At 38.9% G+C, this 26,321-nt stretch overlaps 2 protein-coding genes across 7 annotated transcripts in view; one reads left to right on the forward strand and one right to left on the reverse strand.

The window, feature by feature from the left end:
- Window positions 1-9,565, forward strand: part of abi1a (abl-interactor 1a) — an 82,353-nt gene extending 72,788 nt beyond the window's left edge. For 3 of the 5 annotated variants that reach the window (XM_059972054.1, XM_059972056.1, XM_059972055.1), the window contains 2 exons: window positions 2,539-2,724; window positions 7,934-9,565. In XM_059972054.1, the coding sequence (XP_059828037.1) occupies window positions 2,539-2,724; window positions 7,934-8,109 (362 nt within the window). In that variant the 3' untranslated portion in view covers window positions 8,110-9,565. Of the gene's footprint in view, window positions 1-930; window positions 1,018-2,538; window positions 2,725-7,933 lie in introns of all 5 variants that reach the window. The other 2 variants (XM_059972052.1, XM_059972053.1) reach the window with 1 other exon arrangement.
- A 35-nt stretch (window positions 9,566-9,600) lies between these two features.
- pdss1 (prenyl (decaprenyl) diphosphate synthase, subunit 1) overlaps window positions 9,601-26,321 on the reverse strand; it is a 40,626-nt gene continuing 23,905 nt past the window's right edge. For both annotated transcript variants that reach the window (XM_059972057.1, XM_059972058.1), the window contains 8 exons: window positions 25,105-25,232; window positions 24,433-24,574; window positions 20,865-20,976; window positions 20,673-20,782; window positions 17,175-17,255; window positions 16,976-17,089; window positions 12,974-13,054; window positions 9,601-9,741 (listed from right to left, as the gene is read on the reverse strand). In XM_059972057.1, coding sequence (XP_059828040.1) covers window positions 9,601-9,741; window positions 12,974-13,054; window positions 16,976-17,089; window positions 17,175-17,255; window positions 20,673-20,782; window positions 20,865-20,976; window positions 24,433-24,574; window positions 25,105-25,232 — 909 coding nt within the window. The remainder of the gene's footprint in view (window positions 9,742-12,973; window positions 13,055-16,975; window positions 17,090-17,174; window positions 17,256-20,672; window positions 20,783-20,864; window positions 20,977-24,432; window positions 24,575-25,104; window positions 25,233-26,321) is intronic.

Genomic DNA, 26,321 nt, shown 5'->3' on the forward strand with positions numbered 1-26,321 from the left:
ATGGCCTGGTCCTTCCACTTTTGTTATAATTGTGACTTGATGCTTCATTCCTCCTGGTGGACATTCAGAACTTTGACCATGTGAATGCAGCCTAAATTCACTTTTTGGTTTACCTGAATTTTATTTTGAACCCAGTCTGTGTTCTGTATTATAGATGTTAGTCCCTTGGAAAAGCATATTCACTTTGCAGAAAAGAGAACAGAATAATTTTGTGAACCACTTTTTATTTTAAATGACCTACTCCATTTCTTAGCAATTTAAATCACATTACTTTCTCTTTGTTGAGAGACTGAACCGATACTGTTGGCATACTAGTCACAAGCTGCATTTTCTTTGTGCAGGGTTTCCTCTAGCTTCTGAAAGCATTGGGACATACTTCCTTCCTTCCAGTAACAGACAGAAGCTTGCTGAAGCAAATCCTCAGATAGTTTTCTGTCCAGTGCTAAAACACTGTAATTAGAAGGCTGTATATAAAATTAATAAATTCATGAACATCTGGATAACTGTAGCTTCAGTTAGGTAGCTCTTTGTAATTGTTAATGTTGTAACCATCAATTTTTCAAAAAATTTTGTCTTGGCAAATGTAGTTTTCCTTTTTTTTCCCGTCATCTAAAATATGTGATGCAGTGGAACCTCATTATGAAGTATTACTGCAGTGGCACCTTGTTTACAAATGTTTGGCTTTTAATTTAGACTTGTGTAGAAATTAAATGAATGCATTTCCAATTGTACTTAAAGTGTTCTAAAAATCCTCCAATCAGTACAATTCCTAAAGCTATCCCCAAGTAAATTTATTTTTATATTTGGAGAAATGAGGTTGCACTGCCCATTAAGTAATTGTATGTTCTGAGTCAATGTGGTTGACAGCTTTTTGTTTGCCTTTTTCTTCTGCCCTTCATGTTGTTCCAATGTGGCCTTTGTTCTTGCCAGCATCCCTAGCTCCACCCCCTCCCCCTATGCCTCAACTGACTCCACAGATACCTCTCACAGGCTTCGTGGCCAGGGTGCAAGAAAACAGTAAGTTGAAAGGCTTGAGTAGATGCATCCATTTTTTCATCTAAGAAGATTGCATGATTAGCATATTCACAAGTTCTGGAAATTTCACTGCTACTTTCCACTTAGAACACTTCACCAGCTGTTTGCTGATCCTTTACATTTTCAGTTGCATACACTGACTTTATTTCTTGATGTGCAATATTCAGTTCCTATTAATATTTTAGTATATCAACTGGTGTATATTTTGGGTTCGCCAGCCTATTTTGCATCAGGCCTGTAAATATTAAATTTGCTGCTGAAATCTTAATTGGATTTTTCAAACTATAGCTTAAACTTGTGCAGATTTTGTTTCAGGCTAAAATTTTTCTATACATTGCAAATAATTTAAATAATGTTCCCTGGTTGATTCGGGCAGACTTTTAGGTGATAGAATGAAATTCTAATGAGGAACTTTGTTTGATTAACTCAACAGTACTTGGTTTTCAGATATATTGTTCTGTGTATTGTACATCTAATTAAGACTTTTAGTGGAAGCATGTATTAGAACTGAGAATTAATAAACTCTCTCCTGTTCATCTTGCTGTATAGTTTTGCATTAGTGCAAAGAATACTTTAGATTTTATCTGCTAAAAGACGTGCTGAGTATTGTCAGTGTCAATATTTAAAATCTAGAAATACAAAGTTGCCATCTGTGGACAGTAATTGCATATATTCTTGAATTTCGTATAAATGGTAAGCTGAGCATTTCCTCCTTGTACTGAATTCTATGTAAATATATAGAGCAGTTACTTGAAACTGCTACATTTGCATTAAATTGCTTTAAAATTCCTCATCCTGTAGTATAGTGTATATCATACTTCTGATAGATTTCCAACTATCTTTCCAAATGGACCTAAGGATTTCTGAAAAAAATTGGAGCCTCCATGTGTCAAAATCTAAAGAATTAAGTTTTTGATGCATTTCCTTGTAACAAAAAGAAATGCATTAAAGACCTAAGGATTTCTGAAAAAAATTGGAGCCTCCATGTGTCAAAATCTAAAGAATTAAGTTTTTGATGCATTTCCTTGTAACAAAAAGAAATGCATTAAATATTTCAATTTGTAGAATAATTCTTTCAGAATCACATACTGCTTTAAATGATCTAAATTGGTCTTTGTCCAGATGCCGAATAATTTTAATATTATCTGTAAACAATTTCACAATTCAGTCTTATTAAATCCTAGATTCAAAGGATTTAAACTAAATTGAGCATATGTTTATTAATCGCAGCAAAATTAGTATAATTGAATCAATCTTCAAACAACTAAAATAATAGGTATTGGATTATGAACTTTTGAAAATTGTTTGGAATTGCATCTTGACTGAGACAGCTTGCATTAAAAATCTTTATGTGGAACTTAAATGATTATGACTAACTGATGTGATATTCTTTGCATGTTTGGTAAAGCCTGAAAAACAAAATGCTTGGAAATGTTTTTATTGCAGAGTAAAATGTTAAAGTACTGTATCTGATTATATCTCTAAATTTTCACATTGCTACAGTTGCCGATAGTCCAACTCCCCCACCACCTCCCCCACCGGATGATTTACCAATGTTTGATGAATCCCCACCTCCACCTCCCCCACCCCCTGTGGACTATGAGGATGAAGAGGCAGCAGTCGTGCAATACAATGACCCATATGCTGATTCGGACCCTCAATGGGCACCAAAGACTTATATTGAAAAAGGCAAGTGATTTTGAGGACGTACAGGAAGTGCATCAATAAACTATATTGAAGCAGAATCTCAAATTTTAATCAAAACTTTAAATTCCAGGTAGTAATGTAGAAAAGTTCATTTGTAGCAATGCACGGGTCATTTTCCCTTTAGAGCTGCTGTGCGTCCTTGACATCTAGAGCTTTTGTTGTTGATAGGATAGATTATGATTGTGAAATGTTATTTTATTAATCACTTCTAATGATCGAGGGCATACTTAGGATTACAAATAAATTGGAGATGTGCTTTAAAATGTCTTGCAGGAGTTGGACTTCATTGTGCTTTGTCAAACTCTTGTTACAGGAATGAGCTTAGATGAAATGTTCTCTGCCAAAAGCTTTAAATTTGAGGCAAAATACTTCAGTTGCAGTAAATTTACTTTTTTAAAACCATTTGTCTTAAATGAAGTAACTTCCAATTTTGAACACACCAAAAAAATGTGAATACACACTGCTTTATTTGATTTGGTCTGATAGTAATAATAGTAAAAAATTAAGGTGTTAATTGACATGCTGAGATATAGCTGGAATTTTGTTGCTTTTTTAATGGGTGATAGTTAGATTTTGCTATTAAATTATGACAATATAAAATTAGAGAATGCAGAGGGACAATTGTTAACAGAATAAGTTGATAAGTAGAATATATAGAAATGTGACTGCACTGGATTTTAAAAAAAAATTGTGCCTTGGGTGCGAGAGTGAGGAATAACCTGAGATTTGATTTGATGTAAGCACCGGACCAGATTGAAAAGGTCAGGGTGTTGGGGCCAGAGGAGAGGGATAGACTGGTGTTCAGCTTGCTGTTCCTCAAGGTTCACTTTGTCTCTGCGCTGAACTGAGGCTGTGGTCTGCAACCAGTGGGCTCCTGGATCAGCTGCAATGATGACTGGCTTTGTAGCTGCAGACTCACTTTTGTGAACTTCAGTTCTGAATGTTTGTGTTTTAATTTTTTTGCACTATATTTTCATCATTTTGGGTGTTTGACGGTCTTTTTAAAATTGGTTCAATTGTGTTTGTTTTGTGGCTGCTTTAAGATAAATCTGAAGGTTGTATATGGTATACATATTAGACAGGCACTTGGGAGCATAAATTGGGAATGGATGTTTTTATGGAAGTGCACAAGAGAAATGTAGAGATTGTTTAGGGAACAGTCAAGTGTGGTTCTCGTTAGGTTTGTCCAATTGAGGCAGGGGAAGACACTATGGTTGACGAGAGATGTAGGGCATTTAGTCAAGAGGAAAAGAATTTTTAATGGTTATTAAGTATCAGACAGGGCTCTAAAGAGTTAGCAGGTAGGATTTTAAGAATAGACTTGGGAACACTAAAAGGGGGCATGAGAAGGCCTTGGTGAGCAAGATTTAAGGATTATCCCAAGATGTTTTATACATGCGTGAAGAACAGGATGACTAGAGTGATGGTAGAAACAATCACAGATAGAAGGGGAAATGTGCCATTGCAAGATGGGGAAGATCTTTCCATGAAAATCCCAGGACTCATCAGCAATGGGGACCTCAATGTTTTTGAAGACAGTGTAAAGCAGGTTGATTTGTGAGACTATGTCCTCTTTTAAAAAAGAGGATGAGCTGGAACCTTTGAAAAACATTAGGTTCAGACAAGTCCCTGGGCCCAGATAGTGCATGCCCCAGGTTACCATGGGAAGGTTGCTGTACCCTCGGCAATGATCTTTGGTTCCTCACTGGCCATAGTAGTACTAGATGATTGGAGGCTGGCAGATGTTATTTCTGTTTTCAGGAAAGGGAGTATGCATAACTCTGGGAATCGTAGACCAGCAAGTCTTATTTCAGAGGTAGGCAAATTATTGGAGAAAATTCTTGGACAGGATAGGTATTAGGAGAAGCATTTCTAATTCAACATAGTTTTGTGAGGAGTAGGTCCTGCCTCGTGAGCCTGATTCACCTTTTTGAGGATGTGACTAAGCACATTGAAGGTAGAGCAGTGGATGTGGTGTATATGGATTTCAGTAAGGCTCCCCATGGTAGCTCATTTGGAAAATCAGCAAGCATGGATCCAGGGAAATTGGCTTTGTGGATTCAGGATTGGCTTGCCCATAGAAGGCAGAGGGATTGTAGTAAATGGCTTATTTTCTGCTTGAAGGTCAGTGACCAGCAGTGGCCTTTTTTATAAATGACTTGGATGAGGAAATGCAAGGGTGGTTTGGTAAACTTGCAGATCACATGAAGGTTGGAGTGGATAGTATAGACAACTGCTGAGAGTGAGAAGAGGTGGATGGAGTTCAGTCTGGAGAAATGTGAAGTGATCAACTTTAAGGTTGAATTTACATAGAACATAGAATAGTACAGCATATTACAGGCCCTTCCGCCCACAACGTTGTGCCGACCATCAAACCCTGCCTTCCATATAACCCCCCCACCTTAAGTTCCTCCATATACCTGTCTAGTAGTCTCTTAAACTTCACTAGTGTATCTACCTCCACCACTGACCCAGGCAGTGCATTCCATGCACCAACCACTCTCTGAATAAAAAACCTTCCTCTAATATTCCCCTTGAACTTCTCTCCCCTTACCTTTAAAGCCATGTCCTCTTGTACTCAGCAGTGGTGCCCTGGGGAAGAGGCGCTGGCTATCCACTCGTGTCAATTCCTGTTAATATCTTGTACACCTCTATCATGTCTCCTCTCATCCTCCTCTCCAATGAGTAAAGCCCTAGCTCCCTTAATCTCTGATCATAATGCATACTCTAAACCAGGCAGCATCCTGGTAAATCTCCTCTGTACCCTTTCCAATGCTTCCACATCCTTCCTATAGTGAGGCAACCAGAAATGGACACAGAACTCCAGCAAGTGTGGCCTAACCAGAGTTTTATAGAGCTGCATCATTACATCACAACTCTTAAACCCTATCCCTCAACTTATGAAAGCTAACACTCCATAAGCTTTCTTAACTACCCTATCTACCTGTGAGGCAACTTTCAGGGATCTGTGGACATGTACCCCAGGATCCCTCTGCTCCTTCACACTACCAAGTGTCCTGCCATTTACTTTGTATACTGCCCTGGAGTTTGTCCTTCCGAAGTGTACTACCTCACACTTTGCCAGGTTGAACTCCATCTGCCACTTCTTAGCCCACTTCAACCTTTGTGTCATCTGCAAACTTGCCAACCCAACTTTCTACCCCCACATCGTCATTAATAAAAATCACAAAAAGTAGGGGTCCCAGAACAGATCCTTGTGGGACACCATTAGTCACAACCCTCCAATCTTAATGTACTCCCTCCATGACGACACTCTGCCTTCTGCAGGCAAGCCAATTCTGAATCCACCTGGCCAAACTTCCCTGGATCCCATGCCTTCTGACTTTCTGAATAAGCCTACCATGTGGAACCTTGTCAAATGCCTTACTAAAATCCATGTAGATCACATCCCACATATAACTCATCTTATGTAACTGGTCACCTCCTCAAAGAACTCTATCAGGCTTGGTAGACACGATCTGCCCTTCACAAAGCAATACTGACTGTCCCTGATCAGACCATGATTCTGTAAATGCCCATAGATCCTATCTCCAAGAATCTTTTCCAACAGCTTTCCCACCACAGATGTAAGGCTCACTGCTCTATAATTACCTGGACTATCCCTACTACCTTTTTTAACAAGGGGACAACCTTCACCTCCCTCCAATCCTCCGGTACCATTCCCATGGACAACAAGGACATAAAGATCCCAGCCAGAGGCTCAGCAATCTCTTCCCTCGCCTCGTGGAGCAGCCTGGAGAATATTCCATCAGGCCCCGGGGACTTATCCATCCTAATGTATTTTAACAACTCCAACACCTCCTCTCCCTTAATATCAACATGATCCAGAACATCAACCTCACTCATATTGTCCTCGTCTTCAATTTCCCTCTCATTGGTGAATACCAGAGAAGTATTCATTGAGGACCTCGCTCACTTCCACAGCCACCAGGCATGTTTTCCCACCTTTATCTCTAATTGGTCCTACCTTCATTTCTGTCATCCTTTTGTTCTTCACATAATTGTAGAATGCCTTGGAGTTTTCCTTTACCCTACTCACCAAGGCCTTCTCATGCCCCCTTCTTGCTCCTCAGCCCCTTCTTAAGCTCCTTTCTTGCTACCCTATATTCCTCAATAGACCCATCTGATCCTTGCTTCCTAAACCTCATGTATGCGGTCTCCTTCCACCTGACTAGATTTTCGACCTCACTTGTCACCCGTGGTTCCTTCACCCTACCATTCTTTATCTTCCTCACCGGGACAAATTTATCCCTGACATCCTGCAAGAGATCCTTAAACATCGAACACATGTCTATAGTACATTTCCCTGCAAAAACATCATCCCAATTCACATCCACAAGTTCTAGCCTTGTAGCCTCATAATTTGCCCTTCCCCAATTAAAAATTTTCCTGTCCCCTCCAATTCTATCCTTTTCCATGCTAATGCTAAAAGCCAGGGAGCGGTGGTCACTGTCCCCCGGATGCTCACCCACTGAGAGATCTGTGACCCAATACTAGATCTAGTATGGCAATCCCCCTAGTCAGCCTGTCAACATACTGTGACAGGAATCCATCCTGGACTTAATAAACTCTGCCCCATCCAAACCCTTGGAACTAATCAGGTGCCAATCAATATTAGGGAAGTTAAAGTCACCCATGATAACAACCCTGAAGGCAGAATATAGAGTTAATGGATTCTTAATCAGTTTGGAGGAACAGAGACATCTTATGGCCCCTATATCACTCAAAGTTGCCACACAAATTTATAGGGTAGTGAAGGTGTATGGTGTCTTGGCCTTCAGTAGGTTATAGCTCTATACAACTTTGATTTAGATGATTGTGTTCCATTCTGGTTGGCTCATAGGAAAGATGGGGAAACTTTAGAGAGGGCGCAGTGGAGATTTAACAGGATTTTGTCTGGATTAGAGAACGTTTTAGGAGGACGAGGTGACTTGATGGGTGGAAAAGATAAGATACATGGATAGATTGCTAGAAGCTTTCACTTCTAGCAGAAGTGGCTAATACTGAGTGGGTATAATTTTAAGGTGAATGGAGATGAGTATTTTGCTTTCTGTTTGTATTTGTAATGCACTTGAAATGACAGTAGCTTTCAAATTTATTTCTTTTAAGATTGTTATTGGGCTTAACTTTGTGGTTGTTGTTTCATAACATCTTCTTTTGTCTTAAACAGTTGTGGCAATATATGACTACTCAAAGGATAAAGATGATGAGTTGTCCTTCATGGAGGGTTCAATCATTTATGTTATAAAGAAGAATGATGATGGCTGGTATGAAGGTGTCATCAATGGAATTACTGGTTTGTTTCCTGGAAATTATGTGGAGCCTATCATGCACTATGCAGATTGATGAAAACCTGCATCTTTCCTTTATTCAGAGGCAAGCCTAAGCATATGGGGTTATGGGTTAATTGGGGAGGATGTATTGAAGTCTTTTCAAGGATGCCATTACTTTTGAGTTCAGCATGATACTGACGTGAGTAGACTGAAATACAAGACTGGCACTAAGTGAAGATGTAAGTGCTAGTTAAAGTTCCATGAGACTTCAGGTCATTCCTAAATTACAACTAGTGCTTGTTGATAGCATGCATAAAAGTAAACAAATTTATGTATTGTAGCCAATTCATTTTTTAACCTGAAATGCTTCCAATATGTTGTAATTTTCATTTCTGTGAGCACTCAAATTGTAATCTCATGAACTGTCACAAGTCTATAACCAGTTGTGGATAAAGCTTGGGTGTCTTCGAAGTACATTAGTAATTTGTACTTAACAGGTAAAACATTTTGTATTGATAAAATGTACTTAATGGAAAAAATCATCTGTAGTCACAAAGTGAACCAAAGTGCAGTCAGGTCTGTTGATTTATTGTACAGTGGAAATTGTCTGGATCATTGGGTTTATATAGTCCTGATTAATTTTATTGAATAATTTACTAACCTCTAGAATAGTATTCCTGTGAAGAAATTATTAGCTTGGTTCTAACGTGGAAACAGGCAATTCTACTGTACAATTTAAGAACAGTTTCTGACACCTGGTGGCTCAGGCTTGAACGATTGTTTTCCAGCAAAATATTACTTATTTCAAGGGTATTACTAAATTCCTTAGTAAATATTTGAATCTTCTGTCCTGAAAGGCTCCAATTCCATAATCAGTGTTCAGTTGTGTTCCTCTGGTAGTTAGTGTTTGTTCTTTGAAAGTAATGCTTCAAATGGTGAAGCTAATAAGAAACCAAGAATCTGTTGTGCATAATTATTGTAATCAAATTGATACAGATCAGAACTGTCATATCTTATCCTGTACCTAAAGAGAATAGGACAGGTGCTAATCCAGTGCCAGTTTTTGAGGCATTCTAAAATTTCTTGTACTACATTTTTCTAATTTTCTAAAGTGCTTGAGCCTGATTTAATAAAAAAATGTACAAACAAAATTACAGCTAAATTTATTTGCTTTGAAAGGGCACAGTGTTGAGGCCATACATTGTAATGCTGAGGCTTTCTTATTAACTTCTGCCTTATGATGTTTTATCAACTTCAATTTCATCTTTAAAACATTCTTTTAATTTGTATATAACCTGTTAAAATTGTATGTACAGTCTTTTATATAATAAATCATTCAGTATAAAAAAACTTGCTTTGCATGGACAGCTAATTAATGAATTGTACAGTGTTCAAAAGGCCATTGGAGTTCAAAAACACAGACCAACAACATTCTCCACAAAGGCTATGTACATGGTCAAAAATGTAAACAAACTTCTTGCTGTCTTGGCTCTCAACTTGGAATTTTTGATAATTAAGTTGCACTCTTGATAGCTGCCACAAGTGGTGTAGAGATCTCTCACACTCATTTGTGCCGAGTTAATACAATATCTGTAAGTCGAATCAAAGCATCCCTTTCTGGTGAAGGATACAACATGGAGATCTGTCGGATAGCTTCTTGACAGTATTGTTGTGCGAGGTAGCAAGTTTGCCGAACACCATCACTCTACATAAAAAGAAGTTGAATTGGTGGTTTTAGCTACTTAATAACAAACATTTGATCTTGTATGAAAGAAAATTTGTTCAGTAACTAGTGTTAACATTCAAAGCCAACTTAAGTCTCTTCATCCTTAGTTTGAATTAGAACATTACTGCACAGTACAAACCCTTTAGCTCACAATGATGTGCTGACCTTTTTAACCTAACCCAAGATCAATCTAACCCCCACACTCCCATCATAGCCCATCTATCATCTATGTGCCTATCTTAGTTTAAATGTCCCTAATGTATCTAGCTTTACTCCCACCCTTAGCATAGCATTCCACATACCCAGCACTGTAAATACAAGATTACCTTTGACTTCTCCTTATGTTCCTCTAATCATAAAATTAGGCACCCTTCATATTAGCTATTTCCACCCTAGTAAAGTCTCTGGCTATCCACTTGATCTATACCTCTTACCATGTTCTCCTATATAAAGTCACTTCTCATCTTCCTTTGCTCCAGAGAGAAAAACCTTAGCTTGCTCATCCTATTTATAAGACATGCTTTTGAATCACCTGGTACTACCATGAGACGGTGAGAACAGAAAGATCATTGCCGAAGGTGCAGCAATCTCGTCCCTCACTTGCTGTAGTAACCTAAGGTATATTGCATCCAGTCCTGGGAATTTATCAATTTCCATTCACTGTCATAAGTATCTGTTACAGACAAAGTTGTTCTTGACACATCAACTTTGAATTGACCAAAGTCATGTCAACTTAAGCACACCTGTTATAGAACCATAGAATGTTTCATAATAGAAACAGGCCTTTTGGCCCTGCCAAACCATTTTTCTGCCTAGTCCCACTGACCTGCACCTGGATCATATCCCTACATACACCTCTCATCCATGTACCTGTCCAGGTTTTTCTTAAATGTTAGAAGTGAGCCCACATTTACCATTTCATCTGGCATTCCACACTCCCACCACTCTGTGTGAAGAAGCCCCCCCCCCCGTGTTCCCTTTAAACTTTTCCCCCTTCACCCCTAACCCATGTCCTGTTCTTTTTCTCCCCTAGCCTCAGTGGAAAAAGCCTGCTTGCATTCACTATTTATACCCATCATAATTTTATATTCCCCCTCATTCTTCTACATTGCAGGGAATAAAGTCCTAATCTATTCATCTTTCTCTAACTCAGTTTCTTAAGTCAGGGCAACATCCTTGTAAACTACCTCTGCACTCTTTCAACCTTTTTAATATCCCTCCTGTAATTTGGTGACCAAAACTGTACACAATACTCCAAATTCAGCCCCACCAATGCCTTATACAACCTCACCATAATATTCCAATAATTATACTCAATACTTTGATTTATAAAGGCCAATGTACCAAAAGCTCTCTTATTTTATTTTTATCTACCTGTGACACCACCTTTAGGGAATTTTGTATCTGTATTCCTAGATCCCTCTGTTCTACTGCACTCCTCAGTGCCCTACCATTTACCTTGTATGTGCCTCTTTGGTTTTTCCTTCCAAAGTGCAATACCTCACACTTGTGGGCATTAAACTCCAATCTGCCATTTTTCCAGCTGGTCCAGATCCCTCTGCGAGCTTTGAAAACCTTCCTCACTGTCCACTACACCTCCAATCTTTGTGTCATCAGCTAATTTGCTGACCCAATTTACCACATTATCATCTAGATCATTGATATAGATGAAAAATAACAATGGACCCAGCACTGATCCCTGTGGCACACCACTAGTCACAGGCCTCCACTCAGAAGCAATCCCCTCCACCACCACTCTCTGACTTCTCCCATTGAGCCAATGTCTAATCCAATTTACTACCTCACCATGTATACCTAGCGAGTGAATCTTCCTAACTAACCTCCCATGTGGGACCTTATCAAAGGCCTTACTGAAGTTCATGTAGACAACATCCAGTGCCTTCCCTTCATCCACTTTCCTTGTAATCTCCTCAAAAAAACTCAATAGATTTGTTAAACATGACATACCATGCACAAAGTCGTGATAATAAGTCCCTGTCTATCCAAATATTTGTAGATCCTATCCCTTAGTACTCCTTCCAATAATTTACCTACTACTGACATCAAACTTACCAGCCTGTAATTTCCCAGATTACTTTTAGAGCTTTAAAATCAATTATTACTGCAAGCTTTCTAACTTTTCCCTTTGCCTTTTTCAGATCATCAGACTTGCTCTTTCAATAAACTTGTGACCAGTCATCCTTAGTTAACTTGTGGAATCTAACCTCTAATATCCATTTTTAACTTGAACTATTACTGTTCACATTTCCAGTTAAGGAATACCTTGATTTTAAAACCCGATTCTCATTGCCTCTCCCTGATCTCCAGCTGCTTTGGATATTACTGGATTCTTGCCACTATATTTTAATAATAATTTTAAATTATTCTACAGATCCTTCTCAACCTACTGATTTCCAGGCTATTCCCTTAACGAGACTTGTGTATCTGTGTTAATGTCCCTGGTGACTTGGAGTACAGTTGTTAACCACATCCTAGGATGTGCTGAGATTGTGTTAGTTTGGAAGTTCTAAGTAGTCATTAGAATAAGCCATCAAGGACTATCAACCTAACACTTTAAGTGATACTGCAGCTGCTAGAAATCAAAGCAGTAACACATCTGAATAGAAACAATTCAATAACCTTTCAACGTAACCGTTTTACAGATCCTTTACCCCAAATCTACCTTTATTGATCAGTGAATCTGGAGGGGAACCAAACGGGGCTATAACTGACAATGAAGTGTTTTTAAGCAGATCTTTTCACTAAGTTTGGTCCTAACTAAACCACCTGCATAGTGAATTTCAATTGTATACAATACCTTCATGAACAGTATCCTTATTGCACAGGAATTGCAACTCAAAGGCAATTTTGTATGTCTATATAGTTAGGTTTTATGTACTAAATATTCTAATTGCCATTATGATGGATTGTTAAACTGTTAAAAATGTAGTTCTGTGCTTATACTTCTCCACTGAAAGCAATGCATGTAGTCCAACTTGCCACAGGACATCTGGTTAAAATATTGTATTTGCATATTTAAGCAATCCCCATGCAGATTCCATACCGAAGTTACTCATACAGTATCTTGCTTCCTTGCAATCTCACTGCTGATGAGGAAAAACCTCTCTCTCCCCCACCCCCCCCCCCCCCGCCCCCCTGCTCATTAGTTGTGCTATACTGGAGTAAATTTTTTGTATAAATGCTTACTTACCTGTTGTACATATTCCCAAGCCAGATCTACATCCCCATCTGAACTGAAGCGCCTCATTATCAAAGCCTGCAATTCTGGAAACTTAAAGGACAAATATTTAAATACTATGTTTAAACATTTAGATATTTTTAATCTTGCTAATACCCAAAATTAAGGTGTAAAAATATTCTCCATTAATCAATCTTCAGTTATATCATATCTGTGCTTGCTCCAGCTCTGTTGATAAAGATTGATGTTCACTCTGCCATTTCCCTGCTTCTTGTGACCTTGTAAGCTCTGCATTGAATCATACAATTTCAGGTACCTTTGTCAAAAATGTGGAGTTCTGCTACAGGCCTTCCATCTATTATGTCCCATCTTGCTGGGCATTTCCTTGAACTCTGCATTTCAAAGTTCTTAGGTGTTCTTTTACATTCTAACAACCTCAGCTTTTTGCTGGTGCTCTGACATGGGTGGTTCTGTCATACTCACGTTCCCCCAACTTGGCACACCCAACAAATGCTGTCCATTCTATTTACCTCAATTTCTCAGATGTAATCCTGGCCGAGGATTATAATCAAGTGCTCGTGACACTGTATGATGCCATCTCCAATGCATTTCAAATCACAGTTGTAGATTTCAACTTGGCTTATTTGAAGAAAAGCTGCTCAATTATCACCTGCTTATAACTTGTCGCACCAGAAGTCCCAATTATACTAAGGTGAGGAGTGCCTACCCATCCCTTGGTCAAACCATATTTTGGTAAATCGGATCACTAGGTTGTCCTCCTCCTTGCATACAAGCAGAGCCTAGAAAGCAAGGCTCCACCAATTAGGAAAACAAAGAGGTGGTTGTGGGAGTCAGGAATGATTATGGGGTGGCTTTGAGACAGTGGACTGGGTTGTGTTCAAGCAGTCATCTACAGATCTGAATAAATACTCCGTGGTTGTAACACTTTAAAACAGCTGTAGATGAGTGTCCCCACTAAATAATTCGGGGCTTCCCCCCCTGGATAAACCATGGGATCCAAAATCTGCTGAGGGCCACATCAGAAGCATTCAAGTCCAGAGACCAAGAAAGCTACAAGTGCACGTATGATATCCAAAAAGCCACCACAGTGCTCAGCAGCTATGGCGGGGCTTGAATGCTAACACCACCTACAGTTAAATCAAGTGACATGGAAGACAGCAGGACTTTGCTTCCAAATGAGCTCAGTGCCTTCCATCAATGCTCGCTTTGACATGGAGAAACCATTGCGAACCCCCCATAACCCCCAATGATCCTGTGATCCCAGTGCCCCGAAGCTGATGTACAGGCTGTCTTCAGGAGGGAGAATTGATGTAAAGCATCTGAACTGGCTGGTGTACCTGTCTATGTACTAGAGAAGTACATTGACCACCTGGCAGGTGTGTTCACTGAAATCTTCAAATTCTTGCTTCAGTAGTATGTGGTACCCACCTGCTACATATAGGATTCAATTATACCAGTGCCCTAGAAGAGCGACCTGCCTCAATGACCATCGCCCAGTTGCACTTACATCCACAGTGAATAAGTGCTTTGAGAGATCAGTGATGAAACACTCAGCTCTCGCCTGAGAGGCGACTTGGATCCACTCCAATTCACCTACTGGAGCAACAGGTCCACAGAAGATGCCATCTCATTGGCTCTTCACTCAATCGTGGAACATCTGGACAGCAAAGATGCATACATCAGGATGCTCTTTATCAACCTACAGCTCAGCATTCAATGTCATCATCCCCCTCAAAAGCACTCGGTAAGCCTTGGCCTCAATACTTCCTCATGCAATTGGATCATAGACCCCCTTGTAGACCCCAGTCAGTTTGGATTAGCAACATCTACTCCACTATCTCCATCAGCAGAGGTGTGCCACAGGGCTGTGTGCATTGCTGCCTGTTTTCCTTGCTTTACACTTAGGACTGTATGGCTAAGCACAGTTCCAATGCCCTTTTTTTGCTGATGACGCCACTATTGGGGACCGAATCAAAGGTGGTGATGAATCAACAAACAGGAGGGAGATTGAAGATTTGGATGAATGCTGTCACAACCACCTCTCACTCAATGTCAACAAGATCATGGATCTGTTTATAAACTTTAGAAGGAAGCCAGAGGTCCACGAGTCAGGCCTCAGAGGATCAGAATTAGAGAGGATTAGCAACTTTAAATTCCTAGGGGTTTTTACTTTGGAGGATTTGTCCTGGACCCAGCACATTAGTGCAATTACAAAGAAAGCTCAGCAATACCTCTACTTCCTTCAGAGCTTATGGAGGTTTGGCATGTCTAAACTTTGACAAACTTCTATAGATGTGTAGTGAAGAGTATCTTGACTGGATGCATAGTTAACAAATTTCACGTCACATGCCAAAGTTAATAAACCTGATTCTGATTTTGCATCACGGCCTGGTATGGAAACGCCAAAGATTTTGGATAGAAAGTCCTACAAAATTTAGTAATTCAGCCCAGTATATCATGGGTAAAGCCTCCCGACCATGGAGCACATCTACATGAGACAGTGTCAGGAAAGCAGCATCTGGAGATCCCCACCACCCAGGCCTGCTCTCTTCTCGCTGCTGCCATCAGGTGGAAGATACAAGAGCTTCAGGACTTTCACCACCAAGTTCAGGAACAGTTGCTACCCCTCAACCATCAGGCTCTTGAATAAAAGGGGTTAACTACACTCACTTGCTCCGGCATTGAAATTTTCCTACAACCAATGATCTCACTTCAAGGACTATCTCAAGTTCCCATTATTTATTGCTATTTATTTATATTTGCAGTTTATCTTCTGCACTCTGGTTCAGTGGCTTGGACAGTCTTTCATTGATTGTTATGGTTATTTTCTCTTTCATCTTGTTATAATTACTATATAGATTTGCTGAGTATGCCCGCAAGAAAATTAATTTCAGGGTTGTATATGGCGACATATGCACTTTGATAAACACCCAATGGCTTCAGTTTATCACAACTCTGACCTTGCCTTTTTAAAGCTTTACTCCTATTCACACCTCCCCCCACCTCTTGTGCAACTTGTTTCCTTCCCAGTTCTGATGTGTTAGACCCGAAACGCTAACTGGTTCTCTTTCACAGATGCTGCCTTACATCCAGTATTTTCCATTTCCGATTTCCAGCATTTGCAGGTTTTTCTATTTTCATTATTCTTCAGCATAACAAAAACTAAACCAGCACTGAGGCTGATGAAGCAGTTGCAGATTCTACTACAAATGCTGCCTTCGTAACTTGGGATGGCAAGAGTTGGGCATGCATGTCAAAACTGTAGTCTAAAAGAAAAGCACCATCTTAAAAAGACTAAAAACTAAAATAATTACTAGAATACATGTGAATGTTTGCTGAAGTGTCTTTTCTCTGTGGCTCAGTTGCTTACTTTTTAAAATCAAATAAAACAGATCCACACTTAATACATTCAATTGTGCTTGCATATAGGATCAACTCAAATAATGAATGATTTGCATATTCTGCAGCAGCAGGCTCTAAGCAGACATCTTTTCCCATCCTCTGTTGAGTTATAGTGCATGGTAAGGATAATGGATTTTGTAATGACAACGAGTTCAATAATAATTCACTCACCAAGAAAGTCCCCATCAATTATTCTTTTGACTGAGCATGCAATGATATCAAGAGGTGACACCTACATACTGCCACTTGTCCTTTTGATTCTGTTACTATTATGCACTGCAGCATTCAAAAATCTTGTGGGTTGAAAGTTTAAAAATGTCATCAGTTTTCATTTCCCTTGGTGGTTTCTTGTCACTCATACTTTAAACTAGTTTTAAATAGCAGCTGACGTTATTTTGCGATGGTATGTTAGGTTCTCAACTGTACCAATGACTGATGCAACAAAACATTTCAATTCTGGTTTAATTCAACCTGATGTAATGGCTAACTGCATAACTGTACTTTTTTAAAAAAATAAATAATTTGAAACAAATCTAGTTTTCTGGAAACTCGAACTTGTGTAATTAAAATTTATTTATAAATAATTATTACCTGCTGGCAAGCAAACAACACTGGACCAGTTGCCAATCCAAGCTTTAGATCTGCAGCAGTTGGTTTTCCCAATTGATTAGCAGATGAGGTGAAATCCAGCACATCATCTATCAACTAAAACACAGGTGATATTAGGAATTAATCTTAAAAATGATTGTCATCTTGTGCAAGGAATGCTACAATAGATAGAAAACATTACCTGAAAAGCTATTCCAAGATTTCTTCCATATTGGTATGCAATTTCCTGGACTGCTGGATCACAGTTACCAAGTATAGATACCTGGATTTAAAAAAAATAGAATTCACTAGTGATATCCCTTGACTATTAAGTTGTAAATCAATAACACTTGAACTTCTAAATGGCAGATTGATTTCTTCTAATTCAAGAGCAACAGATTTCACAACCTGAAAAACATTTATCATACACTTGTGTACTTCACTCAACCTGTTCAAGCTGCTAGTTCCATTTGCCTGTTTTGCCCATATATCCCTATTCCTATTGAATTAAGAGTATAAATGTATTTTAAGCAGTGTAACTGTACCTGCCTCTACCACTATCATCATTTTCCATATACCCAGCACTAAAAATCTTGTCTCTCAGGTCCCCTTGAAATTTTTTCCATCTCACCTTCAAAATATACTTACTAGTTTTAGGTTACTCTAACCTGGGAAAAAGATTGTTCATTCATTTGTTGATGCCCCTCATGACTTTGTACGACTGTATTTTGAAAAAACCCTGAATCGGTAAGACCAGTTTGACTTACCTGGGGTGAATTAATTGATGCAAACCACATTTCAATGGCTACAATCTAGTGTTAATTTTGTATAAGGTAGATAGGAAAGAATTAGGGTTTCCCTGTATATACAGTGCTTTTTAAAAGTATTCAGCTCACAACCCTTTGTTCAGATAAATGATATTACAACCAGGGATTTTGATCAATTTAACTGAAAATCTTTGTGAATCACTTGCTCCTTTCTCCACAGAAGAGCCAAGATAAAAACAGGGAAAATTGTTAATCATGAAAAACTAAAAATTCAATATTCATCCCCTTTGATCAGTACTTATTTGACAGCTCAGTTATCAAGTCTCATCAGTTTTGCACAATGTGATATAGCAAGATTTGCCCAATCCTTGCAAAATTGGTCAAGTTACACTAGGTTAGTTGGAGAGTGGCGGTGGACAGCAATCTTGAGGTCTTGCCAGAGATGTTCAATCGGGTTAAAGTCAGGACTCTGACTGAGCTACTCAAGAACATCAATTTTCTTCATTCGAAGCCACTGCATGATTGTTCTGGCAGTGTGCATTGTGTCATTGTCCTGTTGAAAGACAAACATCCTCCCCAGTTTAAGGTTACTGGCAGAGTCCAGCAGTTTTTAATCCAGGATCTCTCTGTATTTAGCAGCATTCACCTTCCCATCAATCCTGGCTGAATTTCCAGAGCCTGCTGCTGAAAAACATCCCTCATAGTATGACACTACCTCCACCATACTTTACAGTAGGGATGGCATTACCTGGCTGATGCAGTATTTGATTTATGCCACACATACCACTTAGTGTTGAGGCAAAAAAGTTCCACTTTAGTCTCATCCAACCACAAGACCTTCCATATTTTTTTTTACAGTATTTTCTAAGTGATGCTTTGCAAAGTCTTTATGGCTAAGGATTTTTTTTTTAAAATTCAGCCAAGGCTTCATCCTTGCCACTTCCATACATACCCTTCTTCTACAAATATTTAGATGGTGGAACCACAAACTTTATCTTCAGTTGCAGCCACTGACTTCAGTAGCTCACAGTGACTGATGACATCACAGTAGCCTCCCTTCCAAGTGGCACATTTTTCTAATGACTAAGTTTAGAGGGGCTGCCTGCCCTAGACAGTGTGGCTGTGGTTTCATGATGGACTGCACTGAGCTCAGAGGAATGTTCACTGCTTTTAGATGGCCTTGTACCCTTCCCCAGATTTGTGATTCTGCTGTTTCCCCGACTTGTCTTGAATACTCGTCTTCACTTTGAAAAGTCTGTTGAAAAGTCCACTGCATTGTTGGACCCTACTGAGGGGGGTATTTATTTTTATGAATTAATTGAAAACAGGTCACCTCCAGTTTTCTATGCGAACAAATTGGGAGAGTTGATTAGGTAACATACAGTATTGCACCCGAGGAAAGTTGGCATTCTAATTACAAAGGGGGTGAATTTTAATTTTTTAAATTTTAGTAAATTGGTGACAGGTTTTGGATTTTTTTTTGATTTGACAGTGCTTTGTAGATTAGCTCAAAAATCCTACTTCAATATACTCTAAATTTAGAAAATGAGACATTAAAACTTAAATGTTTTGGGAGCTGAATACTTTTTGAAGGCACTGAATACATGCCATAAACTAAATAAATGTTAATCATACTCAATGCCTATCTAGTAAGATAGTAAAGAATATTCTGCTGACCGGAGAACATTATTAAGGTAGACGATGCAACTGGAGAGAGGCAAAGAAAAAAAGACAATTTAAAACCAGGAAAAGGATCAAGTGAATTGCATCCAGGCTCGACAGGAAGCTCAGAGACCTTGGCTGAGACCCTGCCTTGGGCAGCTGGATCCTGGATTTCCCGTCAGATCACCAGCAGGTAGTAACAGTGGGCTCCCTCACCTCCACCCCTCTGACTCTCAACACAGGAGCCCCTCAGGGATGTTTACTAAGTCCCTTCCTTTACTCCCTGTATACCTATGACTGTTGCCACTCACAGCTCTAATCTGCTAATTAAATTTGCCGACAACACTACATTGATTGGCCTATTTTCAGACAATAACGAGGTGGCCTGCAGGGAAGAAGTCATCCCTTTGACACAGTGGTGTCCAGAAAACAACCCCTCCTTCAATGTCACGAAAACAAAGGAGCTGGTTGTGGATTACAGGAGGAATGGAGACGGGCTAACCCCCATTGACATCAATGGATCTGGCATTAAGAGGGTAAACAGATTTAAGTTCCTCGGCATCCACATATCCACATCACCGAGGACCTCATGGTCTGTACACACCAGCTGGTTGAGGAAGTTTGGTACGGGCCCCCAAATTCTAAGAACTTTCTACAGAGGCACAATTGAGAGCATTCTGACTCACTGTATCACTGCCTGGTATAGGAATTGTACTTCCCTCAATCGCAGGACTCTGCAGAGAGTGGTGCAGATAGCCCAGCGCAACTGTAGTGTGAACTTCCCATGATTCAGGACATTTACAAAGACGGGTGTGAGAAAAGGGCCTGAAGGATCACCGGGTCCTGAGTCACCCCAACCATAATCTATTCCAGCTGCTACCATCCAGGAAACAGTACTGCAGTATAAAAGCCAGGACCAACGGGCTCCGGGACAGTTTCTTCTACCAGGTCATCAGACTGATGAACTCATACTGATTTGAGTGTATTTCTGTTACATTGACAGATGTAACAAAGATTTTTACTCCTCATGAATGTGAAGGATGCGAGAAATAGTCAATTCAATAAATAAATTCAGTCACTTAACAGATGGAATGACTGAATAATTGAGATATGCGGTAACCCAGTATTGAGTACTTAATTTCTATTTTTAAAAATATACACTCCTGAACTGATTGTTGCTAGTTAATATGGTTTAAAAAATGTGTACGTTAATACAGACTTAACTGCCAAACACAATTTCAGTTGCTTTACTTGAGACAGAACGTACATACTGCTTTACAACTGTTTGCTATAAGACTTGCAGTCTTCTTAAATGTTTTTTCAAGGTAATGTGCAAATCTCTCATTCTCATTTTCCTTAGAACCCAGCTGCATAAATTCCCCTAAAAAAAAGAAAACAGAAGTATAGATCAACAAACCATTGACCACTGAACGCTTATACCTTAAAGTTACTTTTAAACTAACCTCGCACCAAATCTTCAATTGCTTGAGTAAAAATGGATACTACAGTGTTGTTACCAAGGCGAGCAAGAGCCATGGAGGCAGTGGAGAGAACAAAGTCTCCAGCCAAAATTGCCTATAATGAAGGGAAAACAAAATTTAATTTATTACCATTAATTTAGGTTATTACAAAGCTTGTTGAATTGGAATTGGCAATATAAATTTACTACTAATCAGGAAAAATCTTGACTAATTAAAAAATATTAATTAGTTTTATTTCCCAGCTTTCCCTCCCCAATCTTTATTTAACTCATAATACTGATAGAATTTTGTCCTACCTTTTATTTTGCTTCTATTTACATCTATTTTTGACAATGAATTTGCTCTTAATTTAAGCTCTGTTCTTATATTTTCATTTTTTAAAAATCTTATTGATAAAGCCAAGTTTTGTTTTATTAGTCACCAAAATCCCATATACTTTATTGCACATTAAAGTACCTTTCTAATAAGCTCAAGATGTCTATATTTATAAATATACTAAGAATTTCATAATGGGGTAACTACAAAATATTCCAGCACTCTACCTTTTAAAACTGGTGCCCCACTTAGCAGTCTCCTGAATAAACTTGCTTTTACTTTGAGATGACCCATTGGGTTGAACCAGGCATGGCTTCCTGCTCTCCAGTGGTGCTCCCGCAATTTGAAAGGATTAAATTGATTACACTGCTCTTCAGATTGACATGGAGGGAACTACCAAGGCAAAATGGAAAATCTCGGACATCTTTGGGACAAGTGTTGTTGCTCCTTAGCACAATTGTAGGTCTCAGGTACACCCTGGATGATTTTTGCAAGGGATAAGCAGTGGCTACTTCACTAATATGATGGAAGCTGCATTGTCTGGCCCAACTAGGTCAGCTGTGTATCACTATCCAGTCAGTCAATACATGCAGTATTTGTTGCTAGTTCTCAACAATGGCCTACCATGTATATTGATGAAGATGCACCACTGAGTAGCTACAGTGTTTTCCTTGGCTCTCACAAGTAGCCACTGCACTCTGCCTTAGTAGCTCAGTATAAAAAAAAACATGCAACAAGATAACTTCCAATGCTGCAGAAATGCCAGCAGGCTGAGCTTCAATCAGAGACCCAGCACAGCAGAGCCACCAGTAGCTGAAACTTTATAATTATACATAATCCATTCTAGCACCAATTTCCCTGGCTCTTAGGAATTACTCAAATAACAGGGAAATAATGCAATATTTTAATGGATTACACTCATTTGTAATCCAACAAAACAATTTAAAATCACTTCCTTTCTGGAAACCATTAATTTGGTACGTCTTTGATCTGGCACCTGCCTGACTTCATTTCAATTGGTGCAATATTGTGCTTCTGGGTAAAGGAAAATTGTAGAGCAACTGTATTCAGCTTGCAGGGACAATCTGGAGCTCCCAACTGCTTGCCTCTTCAATTTCCCATCCCATTTCAACTGCTTGCCTCTTGGGCTGTTATAATGACTTAAGCTTAAGGAACAGTATGTCTAGGACAGGTATGGGCAAACTACGGCCCGTTAAGCTTTTTAATCCGGCCCGCAGAACTTGATGAAATTATATTAATAAACCTTGTTAAAATTTTTTCCCCGCAATTCTGGAGTTTTCCCAATAGATGACGCACTCTATATACACTTGTGGCGACCCATTTCCTGGCACATCCGAACCAGCTCACAATTAGCCAGCGTTCCGGCTAAGGGAGATAGCCTGCGGGGATTTGCGAGCACAGAGCTTTGGAGCCTCTGCGCCACGGGGGGCAGGTTGAGGGAGGCTTAAAAGTGAGGCTGGGGATTTCGAATAAAGTTTTTTTCTTCGACTGCAGTTACCAACTCCGTGTCGTAATTTTAGCGCTGCATGTAGCACACCGCTATACATTGACCTTTGTTGAGGTGCAGCGTATTACTCCACATTTGCGCTTTACTCTTTGTTCGGCTTGATCTATTTGTGTGAACAGGCGTTCAGCATCATGAACATCAACAAAGCCAGCCACAGATCCAAGTTAACTGACCAACACTTCAGATCCATCCTGAGAATTGCCACAACAAAACTAAATCCAGACTTTGATGCACTGGCTAAAAAGGAAGACCAACAACACTGTTCCCACTGAGATTAAAAATAAGTTTCTTCGTTGTGTTATGTAAAAAATGCATTTGAAAATATTTTTTTCCAATAAGCCTTACATGTTACATGTCATTTCTGTTAAGTGATGGACATGAGTAGTGCGCAGGTGCATGTATGTTCTCAAAATAAAAAATGCGCTCCAGATCAAATAACGCGCTCCGCATACTGGCGCGCTGTCACTGTTCTGTCCTTGTGCTGGTCGTTGTTGAGTTTTGGCACAGGGGACAATTGAATAAGAAGGTGCAGGACAAGTAGACCTGCATCTCCTACCGTTTTTGAAATAAAGACAGGCAGGAGGAGAGTGATGATGATAATATCTTGAAGGATAACAGAATTTTCAGTGCTTTAAAATAATAACTGTTACTATTAAAAAAAGCTGTATTTTATTCATTTAATTTTCAGTGTTTTAAAAGTCATTTCAATAAATAGCTAAATACCATGGGACTTCAAAGACATATTTTGTCGTAATGCATTTGTTCATTTTCAATTGAAATTAAAGCACATGTTTTCTACATATCCCATGATATTTTATTTTCTCTTATGAGGTGTATTACCAAAATACTCCGTCCATCTGCTCCTGGTCCGGCCCCCCTGTCAAATTTTAGAACCCTTTGTGGCCCACAAGTCAAAAAGTTTGCCCACCCCTGGTCTAGGAACATAGCAGCTTCTGCACAATATTGATTTGAACTTCAGGTAACTCACTTTCAGACTACTTCAGGACTAGCCATTTCTTCTGAAAGACATCTGTAATACCGATTTAATTTTGTCCTCTCTCCCCACTGGCATAGCCAGACCTATAATCTTCATCTTTGCACATTCCTTTGATTGTTCTTTCAGAAAGATCTTGAACAGGCTTCACCACATTGCTTTCATTCCATTGTTTTCTGCCCAACTGGACAATCAAATTCTACAAAAAACTCTACAATTTAACCCCACATCAACCCCAAGTTCAACCCATCAGGAATATTCCCTTTGTCCCAACTTCACCCCACTCCCCTTTAGGCTTTAAACACAGATGTACCAGAAGTGGACATTTTTAATACACTTACGAGGCTGACAAGACTTAAATTAAGGCACAACAATCATCAGTTAAGGTTGTTCTCTCTAGTTATCCAAATAGACAATTTAAGCTTTAAAGCTGTAGATAACTAATTATCTTTCTCCCAAGCCAGAAAAGCAGAAGGCACATTGAATAATATCTCCAAAGAAAATGCTATGAATGTGTTTGTATTTCCACTCAACTAGGGGAATGATTTCAGACACACACAATAAAGAATCAACCTACTTTCACCACTCACCCCAGAATAGACATGCCATTGTGAAATGTAATTAACCTTTTACAGATATTAGCCCATATTATAAATTTTTTTATGGTTGTTCACTTTGAGTAATTTCCTTTAGCCTAATGCAGTTATACTCACCTTTCTCTCACCCCAGATTTTATTTACAGTAATTTTACCCCGTCGAGTTTCTGATCCATCAATAACATCATCATGTACCAGGCTGGCAGTGTGGATCATCTCTGCAATCATACCTACAGAATGCTGGCTTTTCGACAATTCCCTAAATAGCATGGAGGGGAAAAAGGAAAAAAATTGTAAATTTTGAAAATAAAGACAAATCAACGTATAGTTAATGAAAATTACTACATTGGGCCCTATAGACAACTGACTCAATTCAAAAAATTCTTGCTGCTTCTCATCCATGTGCAATTGCAATAAACCAAATTATATTTATTTAAAAATTCATACGCAAAATGGAACTTTGGCCAAGCTATTTTGCGACAAGTCAAAGACAATTAGGGACGCTACGCCACTCTAGAAGTCCCTTTACTAAACTAATTTCTAGATTAATTTGTTAAAAATATTTAAGTAGTTACCAAAAGTTAAGTTCATCATGATTCAATGCTCATACTGGCTAGACTGGCAATAAAGGAATTGATTAGTAACATTGCCATTTACCAATCCAAAACCCAATTAAGACCAAGATGAACAATTATACACTGCTATAAACTAGCACTATACTAAATTTTTAAGGAACTAGCTATTTCCTTCAATAATCTGACTCAACTGAAGGGTATGAAATTTACATACCTTCTCTTGCTATGATGGAGATTACATGCTTTTCCCATTAATATCACAATCATGGGTCGAAATGCCTTCCCTTTTCCATCAAAATAATAATCACATATTTCCTTCAGATCTGAAGTGACTGCTAATAGCTGAAAAAGGCATCACACATGCACAAGAAATTAGAAATAACAAGAAAATAAATGCTCATTGAGTTGAATTTCAAGAATAGCTTGAAAGATCACAAACCAAGTTCTTGCTGTACACTACCTCTGATCCCCATCGTGTTTCATCTTATGACGATATCAAATCATTTAGAGAATAGTTTTACATTAAGCATGAATGCAAGAACACTGATTAACTGGATTTTCAAGAATATAAGTTACTGTGCCCTTTCACAAACAACCCCAATCTAGTCCTGCTCTTGCTGAAAAAGAGAATATTGCAGATGAAAATTTGAAATACAATGTGTGCTGGAAATTCTCAGTAGGATAGGAAGGCTTTAGTGAAAAAGAAACAGGTCTGAAGATCCAACTCAATCAGATATTTCATCAGAACTAAGAAAATTTATAATCAAAAATGTTTTAAATTTCACGTAAGAGTGGAAAAAACAAGGAAACAACTAATAGAGGATGGAGAGAGAGAGGCTGACTGTTCAGTGTTGATGGCACTGGCTGAGAGGAAGTTTATTTTTTAATTGTAGATTGTCCATTGTTCATACAAATTAGAGAAAGAAAGCAGACAAAATAGCTTGAACCATTAGGTACAACATACATCAGGTTGCTACATACATCCAAAATGTCTAAGAAATGCTGGAAATACTTGGCAGGTCTGGCATTATCTTTGGTGTTCGTTCATCAGTAATAGCTAGTTCTAATCCAAATTGGAAAGGCTAAATTCTGGTAACAATGTTAAGTACCAGAAGCTATAACCATGAAAGAGCAGAAAAGGCTTTTCAAACTTGTGTTATGCTCAAAAGATGGTGGAAAGGGAGTATGTACAAGAGGTTGCATGGAAAGGTGGTGTGAGGAGAGTAGGTATTGCTGGAAATGGAAAATAAACATTGAGTTGTGGAAGGAATGATGCCTTCAGATTACTGAAATGAAATGGCTATGTCACATTGAATGTGGCAGAAATTACAGAGGCTGACCTAATAAATGTGGAGGCAAGTTGTAAGAATGCAAAATGTCATCAAGAAAAGGCAATAGTGTAGGGGAAATAGATAATTTGCTGCCACAAAA

The sequence above is a fragment of the Hypanus sabinus genome, chromosome 6 (genome assembly GCF_030144855.1).
Source record: "Hypanus sabinus isolate sHypSab1 chromosome 6, sHypSab1.hap1, whole genome shotgun sequence".
In the NCBI taxonomy this organism is placed as follows: Eukaryota; Metazoa; Chordata; class Chondrichthyes; order Myliobatiformes; family Dasyatidae; genus Hypanus; species Hypanus sabinus.